At 53.5% G+C, this 15468-nt stretch overlaps 1 protein-coding gene across 1 annotated transcript in view; it reads right to left on the bottom strand.

Annotated features, from left to right (window-relative positions):
* Positions 1-9637, bottom strand: part of SHISA6 (shisa family member 6) — a 395911-nt gene extending 386274 nt beyond the window's left edge. Inside the window, exon 1 of the mRNA XM_038371890.2 lies at positions 9059-9637. Within this exon, the coding sequence (XP_038227818.1) occupies positions 9059-9633 (575 nt within the window). The 5' untranslated portion in view covers positions 9634-9637. The remainder of the gene's footprint in view (positions 1-9058) is intronic.
* Positions 9638-15468: the final 5831 nt, after the last annotated feature.

The following is a 15468-nucleotide window of genomic DNA, read 5'->3' as shown; positions in this document are numbered from 1 at the left end:
TAGCTGTGTAACAGTGACCAACACCACTATATAACAATTTAAGAAAGGAAGTGAAAATTGAAACTATTGGTGGAGTTTGTCAGCAGAGTGCAATTACTTTGGATGGAACATGACCAGGATACCAGGGCTAATAGCCTCTCTCTCACAGAAAAATGCCCTGGGCTACTTAATGACCGCAGATGGCTATAAGACTTTGGATTTGCCTCTCATCAGCGCAATAGTGCCTCCAGCAGCACTGTCCCCTAGCAGCATTCTGGAGTAGTATGTGTGTGCTGAGTCAGAGAGAACACTGCCACCTACTGTACCAGCAACACTACTTCCTGCAGTACCTACCTTTTCCTTGGATACACCTGTCAAATATTAACCCACCAGATCCCTACCTAGCTCGGGAGAGCCAAAAGGAACACAGCACAAGGTGGCATAGCTGAAGGAAGTGACAGATGTCACTCAAAAGAAAAGATACTCAAAGCAACTGAAAAACAGTGTCCCTCCACAGAAGAGCAACTAAGTATGAGAGATAAAGCAAGAAGAGGAGGAGGAGGAGAAAGGGAATAGCAGACTTTCCAAGGAACTTCAGAGTTATGAAAACTGCACAATTTACACTGAGGCCCAGATCCAGAAAGGTATTTAGGCTCCTTACCTCCACTGAAATCAATGGAGGTTAGGAGCCTAAATACCCTTTTGGATCTGGGCCTAAGCTCATACCTGATTGAATGTTCAGAAGACAGGTGTCTATACTGTGCTCGTACAGTAGACCTGCTAGGGCATAACAGTAACTGTGCATGCAGAATATGCAGCTCCATGACTCAAAAGGTATTAGCATGGATGAACATATGTTTGCAGCAAATATCTGCTTGCATATTTTGTGTACACAACTTAGGGGTATGAAAATAGGATCTATCATGGCAAAGAAAACTAGGCTTATTCAAAAGAAAACTCTTTCTTATGCTGCCATGATAGATTCCATGATAGATGCCAAGAGAAGATTCAAAAATCACCCGGAATTAGAAAAGATATTTTAAAAGGCTTCTGGTCTCCAAAGGGTCAGAGATCAATTAGTAGTTAAGAACGTGAGGAGTCTGCTATACCAGAGGAAACATCATGATTGGAAACCAAAGCTGAACTTGAATCCGTTGTTACCTGGTGATCAGCTATTAGCAGTAGAGAATGGTAATTAGAAATCAGGTAACTTATAAACTAAATTGGATTCAAAGGTCTATGTAGCAGTCAAGAACAGGAGAAACTGCACATTCAAAGCCTTCGTACAGGTTTATCGCTGAAGAAAACAAAGTGGCATCAGGGTCCTGAATAATACTGGAGTCAGGAACTTGGCCTTTGAGAAGGACTACAATAAATTATGCTACATCTGGGAGAAGTTCAGGAAGGGAGACTGCAGTTAACTAACTTCCACTACGGAACTAGAGCTTGATACTTCAGAATGCTTCAGCAGAGGAGAAAGCATGGCAAACAGTAGTCATTGGAGGTGCAAACTGTGACCAGAGACTGTGGGTAGCTATTTAAAGTCTCCTAGATGCAGAATGAAAAACTACTCATACATGGACACATGCACAAACACACATATATGGGGCCTCATTCTGATTTCAATTTTTTTTTAACACAACACTTATCTCCAGGAAAGTCAGTGGAATTCATTCTGTTTTAAACTGGTCTAACAAAGATCAAAATTAGGCCTATGCTTCATTTCATCTACTACTGTGCAAGTGTGAGAGAGGAAAATTATATTTATTAAGGTGAAATGTAACAGGGTTCACACTGAGTGACAATCTTTACCTTTCTTTGTTAATTAAGCTGTGATTTCTGGTTGATATACCATTTTCTTTAGAAAAAGGATGGGATACTGAAACCATAATGTTCCTTTAAGAGTGGGGCTTTGGAGTGAGCAGCTAGGAATGGGCAATTCTGAATAGGCAGCTGGAGAATGAGAGGACTGGACTAAGTGTAGTGAGGGCAGTAGGACCCTTTGAAGAAGAGGAGAATCCAGGCACCATCAGTGAGAAACAGTTAGTAGGAAGCAGGATAGAGTGTGCATAAGAGACATTTGTGTGAGTCAGATAAATGAGACACAGGAGAGGAGAATGTGGGATGAGCAGAGCATAAAAAGAACTCACTGGAAAGAGGAAGAAAAGAGCAGAAGTGACAGAGAAATAAAATCAGCTGGACAATCCACCTGGAAAGATGAGTGTTCTTAACTCTCTTTCATTGCTCTGGGGAGATGCCTGGCTTGAAGTGCTGCTCCCCTGATGTTGACTAAAGAACCACATACAAAACCCTTGTCCTTCAACTGTCCGAGTACAGATAACTGGACATTGGATGTGAACCAATCCTGGCTTGGGTTTTGCAAAACCAACCCTGTGAGTACTTTTACCCATCTCACCTACTGATTAGCTACTGGTCTTGAAAAATCCATCTGCCTACGCACTAGTGGTTTCCCTGACAAACATAAGCATGGAGGCTTAAGCCATCAAGCAGGATATAAGAATTAGGAGAATTCTCTAACCCCATCATTTCTTCATGAAGAAAACCTTCCAAATGTGAACCAACTCTGATATGACACAGTGCAGTCTTCCTGAATCTGAAGACAGAAAGTCCCAGTGCCTCTGATGTTGCTCAGAGTTTTGCCTCAAAGCAGACAAGTTAAATTGACAAGAGAGTGGTTCATTTCACTGTGGTTCCTGCTGCTGCTACTTGAGACAGCTATAAAAACAGCCACTGGATTTATCTATGGAAAGGAGGATGCAAAAACCAGAGGTGGGGAGAGGTAGAGTAGCAGAAACATCTCCCTCTTCCCTCCTTGTACCAGCCAAGACGACATGGGAGATGGGTAGAGTAGTCGCAATCCTATGCTCTTCCAGTAGCAGCAGGCTCTTGAGTTACTATTCAATGCGTGCAGCTAGAATGGAATAGATTGTCAAATTTATCAGACATGTAGTAGCCACAGGTGGATATGAAAGATGGAGCCTCCAAGCAGGATCCAGTGCTAGCACCCTGGTAGAAGTCCCAGCAGTCTCTCTCTTCTTCTCAGCTGTTGGGGGAAGCAGGGAGAGCAGATCTGGGCTTCTTATCACGGTATGGACTTTGCCGGAACCCCAGTGCAACCTTAACCACCCTTGTCTTTCTTATCTGGCTCTGGCTAGCGGAGGAGGTGCTTTAGTCCGCAGGGTACCAGTCTGGTAAATTTCTCAGACCGGGCCAAAGAAATATAGTTTTCACACTGTCCCTGAAGCAACGAGTGGAGCAGTTACTTCTGCTGAATGCTAAGTAGGAGTCATGGGGCAATACTACTAGTATTGAATTATTTAGGTACTGCAACATGGGGATTTGGGGTCTTGACTCCCAGAAGAGGAGATTCTGGCTCATCCATATATGCCACAGAAACAGATTCTGGCTTTTAAAAACAACAACTGAGCTTCCTATTTTGTTGTCATTGAGGATTCTGTAACTGGCTCATTTAATTTAAATGAGGACAGGACCATATGTAATTAAAAATGCCCATGTAGAAAGAAATTGCCATCAGCCCCGCACATGTGTTTGCAGGGAAATGCAAGAGAAAATACTGGTTAGTCAAAAATGTTAGAAATCAGCAGCAGTTTATATCTAGAGCACACCATGCATTAGTGATGACTGCATAACTCCGGAGCAGTGAAGTGAGACCAAGCCACGAGTTAGTTGTTCATGGTTAGGCAGAAAGATTTTAAAAAATTCTAAAAGTCAACTCATTTGAAATAGTCCAACTGCTTCCACAGTTTTGAGTGTATTTTAGCTTCTGCTTATCAAACCATCCAGACATGTTATTTTTACAAATCAGCCATAATATTGTCATTGTTCTTGCTTATTTGAAAACCACAGAGGCACCACTAATACTTTATAGGTATCATCCTATAAAACAAGACCAAATTTTCAGTTGTGAGATGCACATGCATATAGCCCAATGAAGAGTCAGCCGCTTGTTTCCTATGGTAGTGATGCATGCATAAACCAGCCATTCTATCCAAAGCCACACGTGAGCCTGATAGCCACGGAAAAGCTTCTTCTAAATGGGCTAATACTGCTGCTGGAAAAGATAGCTGAGAACTTTCTCACACCAATCTGTTAAACCACCCTCTGTAGCTTTTCATTGCAAATTGTATTTTAGGGTTTGATCATAAAATACAATTTGATCCTGTTGAAATCAGTGGAAATCTTGTAATTGACTTCAGTGGGGCAGAATTGGGCCCATCTTGAGCTTTTTCTGGGAATGTTCTGATTTCTGTTTAAATTGCCATTCACCTCACTTGGAAGATTTTGGTGGGATGCACACCCTAATATTTAATGTACACTGACATCTGTCTATTGCATTATTTGAGATGTGAAACACAACTCATATTGACATGGCCCCAAATGTATGTATATACCTGACCACACTGTTTTTTCTCACCATTCCCATCATTCAGCTGTAGTTCTCAGGGACAAAGGGTGCACAGTTCTATTCTATAAATTTACATTATGTTTAGGATGCAAACAGCAAAATTCCATAGACCATGCATTCCCCTATCAGTTGTAGATATGCTTCATAATATTTAAACCAATGTGCCATGTTAATCAAATTTAGGTTAAACATCTATGAGAGGTATAATCTTTATCAGCTACCACATTATAATAATAAAAGTCAAACAGTTCTTTAAAATGCACTGGAAATCAAGCTTTTCAAGCACTCAGTCTGCCATTCATACCCCTCATCCACACACAGGTGATTCATTTTTACCAGTACTTATCTAAATAAAGCAAAGGAGGCATCAAAGGAATGGAAATGACAAGAATAACTTAGACAAGTCTAGCAACACTGCCTATTATTCCAATGGGTACAGGAGTACACTAGCAAAAATAATGTCGGGGGAAGCATTTGATTTCAAAACACCTCCAGTTAGTGGGAAGATAGACCATTATTGGGGCCCAACTCCACACCCCCTAAAGGAAAGGGGACTCATTAATGGGAATTCCGCCCTATACTTATAAATTGCAGATTCCTTCAGCTGGCAAAAAGAAGCATAGCTGTGCTGAAGCCAAAGGAGAGACGCAATTTGCTGCAGTTGATGATCTAGTCCTCCTGGAAACAAATACACAGCACAAGAATCGAGTCCTGATGCGATTGCTTTTGGAACCCCTTTACTGTACAGACACAAATCACCAAAGTTGAACAAATAGAACCAAAGGATCTGTGCTCAAATTCAGACACTGCAACTTACTTAATAATGCAAAGCTTTTCCTTTCAGCAGACAAGGTTTTGGCTGGGGGCTCCTCAGCGGGTGTTAATCAGGATAGCTCTGTTGGCTTCACTGGGGCTGTGGCAGTGTACACCAGCTGAGATTTGGATCTCAGAATTTGCGTATGAGAGACAGTTAGAGACAGAAGATGTATTTTATTTTAAACTCCTATCAAATACAGAACTCCTCTTTGTGCCACTTTACTTGTTTTTCCCTCTGCGTAAGAAGCTAAAATTTCCACTCCCCAAACTATGTGGTTCACATTTTTATTTCAGCTTTTAAAATGTGGTCAGGGTTTTTGATAAACACAGTAAATGAATTTTTAATTAAGATGATTTAAATTAAGCATTATCTGCCAAAGACACTTGCTTCTTTCCATGGGTGTGTGTTCCAATGCATTTTTCAGAAGTAGTGTCCCATTGTTTTCAAGTTTATATTTGGGAACTCTAGGAACATGCAACATTCCAGCACTAGACAACATTTTAAGGTATAGCTCACAAGAAATTGAAATCAGCTAGGGACATTCCATAAGGAAAAGTGACATGGAAATCTGACCTTTATATTTCCAAATGGACTTATATTAAGCACCACCCCTAACGTATTAAATTTGTCTCCTACAGTTTTTCTATTAAAAGCATTAAGTATGTCATATTTTAAAATAAAAATGACACTAAGATACCTCCCTAACATTCCCTCCCCCCGACCCCCCACTCAGGGTCTGTAGCTAGAGTTATTTGGAAAATCCCTTGACATTGTTTGCCCCCACATGCTATTTTGGCATCTCTGTCAGGGAGATTTGCTAAAAGGCAAAGTGGGAACAGGCAAGTTGTTGCTTTTGTAACTTCTCACTTTAAAGTCCCGACAATGTATCTGACAGCAGGCTCGGGACAGTGTAGGGACCAGGAGGAGAATTCTTCAGTGGCCCAGCCAGAGAATTTGGGCTTGGTTGTTTGGAACCTAGTGTACCCTAGAATGTGAGTATGAGAGAGTGCAGAGAAATGCACAGGGCCAGAGGGAGAGAAGATGAGCCATGGAGAGACCTGCAGGGTGGAGAGGACAGGAGAGGCTGAGCCTGTGTGCAGGGGGCTCAGGGCACTGGACTTTGCAGCCAGGGGCCTGGCTGAGTAGTATGTGGGGGGAACTGTCCAGCACCCCAAGTGCTGAACGGCAAGCAGATGGGAGTGGGATGAGTGGAAGCAAGGAGGAAGGTGCCCTAGGGCACAGGGCTGTGGGTCCCCCAAAGGGCAAAGAGTGCCCCACACCTGAGTGCGTTCATCTGCTGGGACACATGGAAGGGTGGGGAGTTGGAGGTCCCCTTCCCCATGGCTCCCTCCCCTGTGCATGTTCATCCTCCAGAGAGGGCAGGGAGTCCTGGTGGAGGCGGGTGTGGGTGTGTGTATCAGTGGGGGCATCTCTGACCTGCAGATGTTCAACCCCAGGGCAGGCTGGGGGACTTAGGATAAGTGTATCTCAGCTCAGGGGTATCCCGGAGGGGGTGGAGAAGTGTGGTACCTTTGGCCCGGGGTCTCACCTCTGGATGATCATCTCTGGGGTACACTTTGTGGGGGAGGCCTTGGGGTGGGTTCCCCATATAGCTGGTGAGCGGGTTCTCAACTGTGGATGATCATCTCCAGGGTGAGTTGGGGGAGGGGTGTCCCAGAGGGGGCAGGCTGTGTGTATGTGTGAGTTAGGGGTGTCCCAGAGGGGGGTATCCTGGAGAAGTCAGGCTGTGGGAGGGCACTCCCCTGTGGATGTTCATCTCCCAGGATGGACTATGTGGGGAGCTACAGGGTGTCCCAGATGGGATGGACTGTGTAGGAGATTGGGGGCTGCCAGGGGGGCTGGCTGTTTGGGGGGCTGGGGGTGTTCTGGAGGGAGCAGGCTGTGAGGGAGACTGGGGGAGTGTCCCATGGGGGTCTCACCTCTGGATGTTCATCACCCAGGGTGGGCTGCGTGGCACTGTCCTGGAGGGACAGGTGGGGTGTCCCAGATGGGATCACACCTGTGGATGTTCATCTCCCAGGGTGTGCTGCATGGGTGCCAGGGGGTGTCCTGGAGGGATGTCCCAGCGTTGGAGGGGATGTCCCGGAGAGCTCTCACCTGCAGATGTTCATCTCCGGGGTAGAGTGTGTGGGGACTGGGGGTGTTCTGGAGGGGTGTTCCACAGAAGGCAGGCTGGGGGAGGGAGGGGGGTGGAAACAGAGGGTGTCCCGGACGGGGCGAGTGGCAGGCTCTCCCCTGTAGATGTTCATCTCCCGGGGCGGGCTGTGGGTGGACTGGGGGTGCCCTGGAGGGGGCGGGCTGCGGAGGGTGGGGGATCGAGGGGTGTCCCAGACGGAGCAGGCCGCGGGCTCTCCCCTGTAGATGTTCATCTCCCGGGGCGGGCTGTGGGCGGACTGGGGGTGCCCTGGAGGGGGCGGGCTGCGGAGGGTGGGGGATCGAGGGGTGTCCCAGACGGAGCAGGCCGCGGGCTCTCCCCTGTGGATGTTCCTCTCCCGGGGCGGGCTGTGGGCGGACTGGGGGTGCCCTGGAGGGGGCGGGCTGCGGAGGGTGGGGGATCGAGGGGTGTCCCAGACGGAGCAGGCCGCGGGCTCTCACCTGTAGATGTTCATCTCCCGGGGCGGGCTGTGGGCGGACTGGGGGTGCCCTGGAGGGGGCGGGCTGCGGAGGGTGGGGGATCGAGGGGTGTCCCAGACGGAGCAGGCCGTGGGCTCTCCCCTGTGGATGTTCCTCTCCCGGGGCGGGCTGTGGGCGGACTGGGGGTGCCCTGGAGGGGGCGGGCTGCGGAGGGTGGGGGATCGAGGGGTGTCCCAGACGGAGCAGGCCGCGGGCTCTCCCCTGTGGATGTTCATCTCCCGGGGCGGGCTGTGGGCGGACTGGGGGTGCCCTGGAGGGGGCGGGCTGCGGAGGGTGGGGGATCGAGGGGTGTCCCAGACGGAGCAGGCCGCGGGCTCTCACCTGTAGATGTTCATCTCCCGGGGCGGGCTGTGGGCGGACTGGGGGTGCCCTGGAGGGGGCGGGCTGCGGAGGGTGGGGGATCGAGGGGTGTCCCAGACGGAGCAGGCCGCGGGCTCTCCCCTGTAGATGTTCCTCTCCCGGGCGGGCTGTGGGCGGACTGGGGGTGCCCTGGAGGGGGCGGGCTGCGGAGGGTGGGGGATCGAGGGGTGTCCCAGACGGAGCAGGCCGCGGGCTCTCCCCTGTAGATGTTCCTCTCCCGGGGCGGGCTGTGGGCGGACTGGGGGTGCCCTGGAGGGGGCGGGCTGCGGAGGGTGGGGGATCGAGGGGTGTCCCAGACGGAGCAGGCCGCGGGCTCTCCCCTGTGGATGTTCCTCTCCCGGGGCGGGCTGTGGGCGGACTGGGGGTGCCCTGGAGGGGGCGGGCTGCGGAGGGTGGGGGATCGAGGGGTGTCCCAGACGGAGCAGGCCGCGGGCTCTCCCCTGTGGATGTTCCTCTCCCGGGGCGGGCTGTGGGCGGACTGGGGGTGCCCTGGAGGGGGCGGGCTGCGGAGGGTGGGGGATCGAGGGGTGTCCCAGACGGAGCAGGCCGTGGGCTCTCCCCTGTGGATGTTCCTCTCCCGGGGCGGGCTGTGGGCGGACTGGGGGTGCCCTGGAGGGGGCGGGCTGCAGAGGGTGGGGGATCGAGGGGTGTCCCAGACGGAGCAGGCCGTGGGCTCTCCCCTGTGGATGTTCATCTCCCGGGGCGGGCTGTGGGCGGACTGGGGGTGCCCTGGAGGGGGCGGGCTGCGGAGGGTGGGGGATCGAGGGGTGTCCCAGACGGAGCAGGCCGCGGGCTCTTACCTGTGGATGTTCATCTCCCGGGGCGGGCGCCTCGCCTTGTCGTAGGCCACCTTGGCGAAGACGCCGGCCACCAGCACGAAGGCCACGGCGCCGCAGGAGATGTAGACCGTGGCGTTGGTGCTGTCCTTGGCCGGGTCGTACTTGTCGGGCTGGTTGCCGTCGGGCGGCGCGGGGCGCAGGCCGGGCGTGGTGATCCAGCCGGGGCTCTGGTAGTTGCGGCACTGGCCCTGGTCGAGCTTCTCGGCGCGCTTGTTGCAGCAGAAGCGGTAGTAGCAGGTGCCGCAGCAGTAGCGGAAGCCGCTCTGGCTGTTGTTGCACTCGAACTCCTTGTCCCACTGCCCGCTCACGTCGTAGTAGCCCCAGCACGTCTCGTGCGCCGGGCCCGGGGCCGCTCCGCCGCCCACCGCGGCCCCGGGCCCGGCCGACGTCTGGTTCAGCTCCTTGGGCGGCCGGGGCGGCCGGCGGGCCGCGCCCTGCGTCCGGTTGCCCTTGGCCCGGGGGGGCCCGGCGGCGGGCGCGGCCAGCAGCAGGGCCAGCAGCTGCAGGGCCAGCAGCAGCAGCGGCAGGCGGCCCATGGCGGGGAGCGGGGCGGCGCGGGCCGGTCGGCGGGCGGAGCGGGCGGAGCGATCAGGGGCCCCGGCGCCGCCGCCCGGCCTCGGCGCTTCACGGGCGGGCGCCAGGCTCTGACGCCCCGCTCTGGAGAAGTCCCTTCATCCCGGCAGGAAGCGAGAGGCGCCGGCCGGAGCCCTGGCCGGCTGCTCCGCGGAGATCGGCGCGTCCGGTCCCGGCCGCTGCTCCTCGGCCCACGGGCTGGGGAGAGACAGGAGAGGGGCTCAGAGCGGGGGAGGCGGAAAGTCAGAGCCTGGGGAGCGGAGAGAGAGAGGATGGGGGCTGGCCGGAGACCGGGATCTGCGGGTCCGGGGGGGGGCGGGGAGCTGGGGAGTCAGAGACCAGGGAGTTGACGATTTGGGGAGCCGGGGACCGGGGAACCGCTTGAGGATCTGGGAAGCTACAAGGGGGAAGGAGGACAGAGAACAGGAGCCGTCACCACGGGGCACCCAGGGGATGAGGGGGGACCCAGCCGTGCCCCGGCGAGGATTCCGCAGCACGGAGAGGGGTTGGCGGGATGGGGGGTTTCAGAGGGGGACAGCGGGGTGCTAGATGGAGGGGGAGCTGAGGGGTGCAGAGCCCGGAGGAAGCAGGCGCCGGGGCCAAAGGCAGCCGGGCTGTGAGGGGCAGGAGGGGGCTGTGGTGGGGAGGGGGCGCGGGGGCAGAAGGCGGGGGGGGAGGCAGGGGCAGGGAGAAGGGGTAGTTAGCTGTAGGTGGGGGGAAGGGCGGGGGTTGTTACGGGACAGGGGGAGGCGGCAGAAAACCGCTGCCCGAGGCGCTGGGCTCGGCAGCGCAGGTGGAGCGTCCCCGACCGGGGGATCCCCTGGCTCGCAGCCCCCGGGCGCCCCGCATCGCCCCTGCCAGCCGCGGAGGCAGGCTCCGCTCCCCCGGCCCCGCGCCCCGCTTACCATGCCGCCCGGAGAGGACTGCAGCGGGCCCGGCTCGGCGGCGAGTGGCGCGGGGAGCGGGCGGTCGCCGGCGCTACAGGCGGGAGCGGAGCCCAGCGCCCAGCCTTAGGTCCGCCCACCGCGGCCCGGCCCGCTCCTGACATCACTCCGGGCCCGCGTCACCGGCACGCGGGGCGCTGCTTGGTCCACAGGGGCCCAGGTGCGGCGGCCGGGCCGGGGCAGCGCGCGCCGCGGGGCTCCCCTGCCCGGGCCCCGGGCCCCGGGCTCCGGGCTCCCGGCGGGGGCGAGCGGCGCCCGTCCCGGCAGAGCGGTGTCAGGGCGGCCAAAGGCTCCCGGTGAGCGGCTGGGGCCGCCCGGGCTCCGGGCTGGGAAGGCTGGAGAGGGCAGGTGGGGGGAGACAGCCACCGCGCCCCCGGGGCTTGCACTGACCACCTGGGCGTGGAAGGAGCGGCCGGGGCGGGGCTGGAGCCCGCAGTGACCCCCTGGGCTGGAGGGACTATCCCGGGACCTAGCCACGCTGCCCGGGACAGGGTCTTGCCCACCCGTGCCCAGCCAAGCGGAGCAGGGAGGCTAGACAGGAAGTTGCGAGGGGATGGGGTGGCTGGCAGTTACCAGTCACGGGAGATCATTCCCCCGTGGGGCTGGGTGGGACCCTCCGCCCCTTGCTGGCTTGGTGCCCGATGGACAGGCCTCCCCGCAGCAATGCGTTGGCAACCTCAGCTAGAAGGCCAGGGGTTGAATGGAGGTGGGGACTGTGCTATGGGCTTCCCCTAGTCATAGTGGGGGGGCTGCTGGGAGAAGCTCAGATTGCTCCTGACTTTGTTCTGCGAGGGCACTTACTTGGGGGTTGCCAGCACTAAACGCCTTTCATTGCAAACCATTTTTGGCTCAGTGGATTTCTGTTCTGATAGGAGCCAATGTCTTTACTGGTCTAATGGGAGCCTTCCCAAGCCAACCCGTATTACTGGATTTATCCATCATAGTGAGAGAGCCCTTAGTGCCAGTGGAAATGCTGGATTGACAGCTCGGGATACCGATGGCCTCAGAATAAGTGTGACAGGGGCAGCGGTAGCAACTCAAGCTTCCCCACCATCACTCCTCAGTTTGTGTCATCCTGGCTAGAGAAGGGCAGGGAAGGGGGTGGTGGTTATGTGTGACACAGGAATGCGGTGCCCATGCCCTTCTGAGCTTGGTTTGCCCTCTGAGATTGCTAAGAAGGGCCCCAACTATGGTTTTGTGCTGGAGAAACCTGCCCTTGGGGAATGTGAATTGAATCCCCAATGGTGTCCATACAGGCCATTGCACAGCAATCAGGACTGTGACCAAGGCAGATACTTAGAGGTGAGAGGGTTTGTCTCCTATTTCCATCCCTAGGAGCCATCCAGTCCCCTCCTCAGAATTTGCTCTGACTAGGTCATTGACATTGTGCCTGTACCAAAGGTTGACCTTTCCCTCCATGGAAAATTAACTCAGACACCTTTAAAATGTTTTCTTAACATGCAGAAGAAATCAGCAGCTTTAAGGACACTCAGAGGACACTGGAGAGGATCATAACAAAGAGAAACACAGTGTATAGTGGAACAGAAGTGCTATCCTGAGAACTGTACACAAGTAATCTGTCCTCTGTTGGAGAGAAGGAAGAGAATGGTGAGAGAGAGGGGTGAATGCTTAGAAAAAGTCCAGAACGTTCATTCCCCGTGGCCTCATACTTTATATGCAGGGCCCTACCAAATTCACAGCTGTGAAATCTAGTCTTTGGTCTTTTGTGTACTTTTACCCTATACTATACGGAGACCGGTGTTTTTCAAACTGGGGGTCCCGACCCAAACGAGGGTTGTGGGGGAGTTACACGGTTATTGTGCGGGGGGGGGCGGGGTCATGGTGTTGCCAACCTTACTTTTGCGCTGCCTTCAAAGTTGGGTGGTCAGATAATGGCAGCTGCTGGCCAGGCACCCATCTCTGAAGACAGCACCCTGCCAGCAGCAGTGCAGAAGTAAGACTGGCAATACTATACTGTGCCACCCTTACTTCTGCATTGTTGCCTTCAGAGCTGGGCGGCCGGAAAGTGGCACTGCTGGCTGAGGGCCCAGCTCTGAAGGCAACAGCACAGAAGTAAGGGTGGCAATATCATACCATGCCATCCTTACTTCTGCACTGCTGCTGGTGGCAGCAAGGCCTTCAGAGTTGGTCTCCCAGCCAGCATTTACTGCTCTCCAGCCACTCAGCTCTGAAGGGAGCACTGCCACCAGCAGCAGCACAGAAGCAAGGGTGGCAGTAGGCGCGACACCCCTACAATAACTTTGTAACACCCCCACAACACCCTTTTGGGTCAGAACTCCTACCCCGTTATAGAACTCCTACCCAATTATATTACCCTATCCAGTTAGAACACCATGACATTTCAGATTGAAATATCTGAAATCATGAAATTTATGATTTTTAAAGTCCTATGACCATGAAATTGACCAAAATGGACTGTGAATTTGGTAGGGCCCAATTTATATGTCATGTCCCCTGGGCATCATGGGTGTGTAATGTTCACGGATCGGAGGGTAGCATTTTACACCCACGTTGCACAGTTGTAAAGGTTTATATGGGATATAAGGCCATGGAGAATCAGGCTCTGAATCTCGCACTACCTCTGCTACAGGATTGAGATGAGTATTGCAGAAATCAGGAGGATGCTTTATTTTTTTAACAAGACTTATACACAAGTTCCCAGTAGGTAACTAAGGTCCAGGGAGGTTAAATGACCTGGCCAACATCACAAAGTGAGTCACTGGCAGAGCAGTCGTTAGGAGAACCCAGCAGTGCTGGCACTGCCAGTCTCCTGCTATAACCTGGGCCAAATTCAGCAGTGATGCTGCATAAAGCAATGTAAGCTAGGCCCCTCTCCCACATTGACCTATTTGCTGAGGTCTGAGGGAGTCTAGGGGAACGAAGTGGAAGCACTGGTGTAGTCGATCTAATTTATTCCACCTTTTGTATCACTTCGGAATTTGGCTCACTGGCTCTCCCAGAAAAGAACAGACTAATGAAAGCTGAAATCACAAGCCTGAGTCCTGCCTGCCATGTGTCCAGATCATCCCCTCCTGCAGCAATGCTCCCAGGAGGGGCTGGGAGAAGGCAGATTCCCATTATGGAGTTTCCTCCAAGTCCTCCTCTTGAAGGTGGGAAGGCAGGTTACCTCTTCCTGACCCCCTGGGGAAGAAGCAGGGAGTCCAGATGACCCAGGACTCCTCCGAAAGGTATTGTGACCCCACCACTTCCAGCTCCATCAGAGCCAAACTGCAAAGGATCCTCAGCCTATGGGTGCCCCACACCTCTCCATACCCATTGCCCAGCATGGAGGGACTCTGCCGCATTATCTTTCCTATGAATTCCCTGTGCAGTTGAGGGTGCAATGTGTACCCACCCCGCCACTCCACCTCATCTCCACGTTCACTGAGCCTGGCCCCCTTGGAGAGCCCTCTGCATTGTCCTGAACAGGGGGGCATGGTGGCATCCCCTTTTACCTGTGCAAGGAGCTCTACGTTTGGAGGGCAACCTCCGCGGACAGGTCTGCAGGATCCATTAGGCTCACGGTTCCCAAGAAACAATGTCACTGATGCTCATTCTGCTCTGGTGCCAAATGCCACAAAGGCACCAGAAATGTCCCACAAAGCACAGCATTGACTGTGCTGAGTGTTCTCTCCTGAGGTACCCAGGCTCCTCAGGGCAGGGACTGGCCTTCCTCTTATGTATCTGTCCAGCACCCAGCACAGCAGGCCCTTGGTCCATGATCGGGCCCTTACATGATACTGTAATGCAAATAATAATCATGGGTGTATTTGCCTTGTCCCCTCCCACTTAAATTTCTAAAAATGTTTAAAAATCTGTGCTGCTCCCCAAAATTTCCTCAACAGTCTCCTTGGCCTGCCCTGAGCCAGGGGTCTGTGCATGGAAGGAGCTGGATGAACATTTTCTGTGGCAAGGACCCAGTTCCCCTAAGGAACAGGGTCTGGTAAAGCATTTCCAGAGTGGGACTGGGAGATCCTTACCTAGCACTGGTTTCCCAAAGCCAATATCAGATTCCATAGCTTGGGCCCTTCCCTCAGACTCAGCAGTGCCCACCAGAGCCTGCAGATTAAAAGGAAAATGGCTGATGTGCTCATATGAGGAAATGACCCTAAGACCAGGGTCCTGGAGCGCAGAACAGGCTCTGCTGTGAAAGGGATGGTTTAGGTAAGATAATATGGCTGCAGCTCTGCTTTCCTGCAGCCATTGCTATGTGGGGTTTGTTACAGGACCTGCAGCTGGGCCAGCACTTCCTCTCCCACTTGGAGCCTCCTCCACCCCAGATTGTCATTTTTTAAGGGTTGAACCCTAATACCAGGCTGCCACTCCTACTTCACGGAGCTCCATTGCTCCACCACTGAGCTCCTCCAAGCTCCAGGGCCCTGATCCAAAGCCTATGGAAAAGCATGGGCTTTCGATCAGGTCCCAGCCTCAGCTGCTTGCAATTATTTTGTTTGTTTTATTTTGTTTCCTACCCAGGGAACTTCAGTGCTCTATTCTCGTTCAAAGGTCTGGCTGAAAATTAGACTCCGACTGTAAGTAACAGCTGGCATTGCTTTTGCTTGGGTGTTTCCTTGAAAGTGAACTCCATGAACTTTGGAGTGTCAGGAACTGTACCTGTCACTCTCACTGAGGCTGAGGTAGGAAACCTCTTGTTGGTGCAATCTAGGGAGTTGTAACTTCTTCCTGATAGGGCTTTTTTCACCCCTTCTGAGTCCTATAGCAAAGGGAAGTGCAGGTCCAAGGCACGAGAGATGCCATTCCTTACAAAGAGCCCATCATTTCCAAGGTGAAACATTTAAAACGTAGCCTAGCAAGGCTAGGACATGCCTTTAT

The sequence above is a fragment of the Dermochelys coriacea genome, chromosome 14 (genome assembly GCF_009764565.3).
Source record: "Dermochelys coriacea isolate rDerCor1 chromosome 14, rDerCor1.pri.v4, whole genome shotgun sequence".
Taxonomy (NCBI): Eukaryota; Metazoa; Chordata; order Testudines; family Dermochelyidae; genus Dermochelys; species Dermochelys coriacea.
Note: the sequence above shows the minus strand (reverse complement) of the source record. Positions and strands in the feature narration are given on the sequence as shown.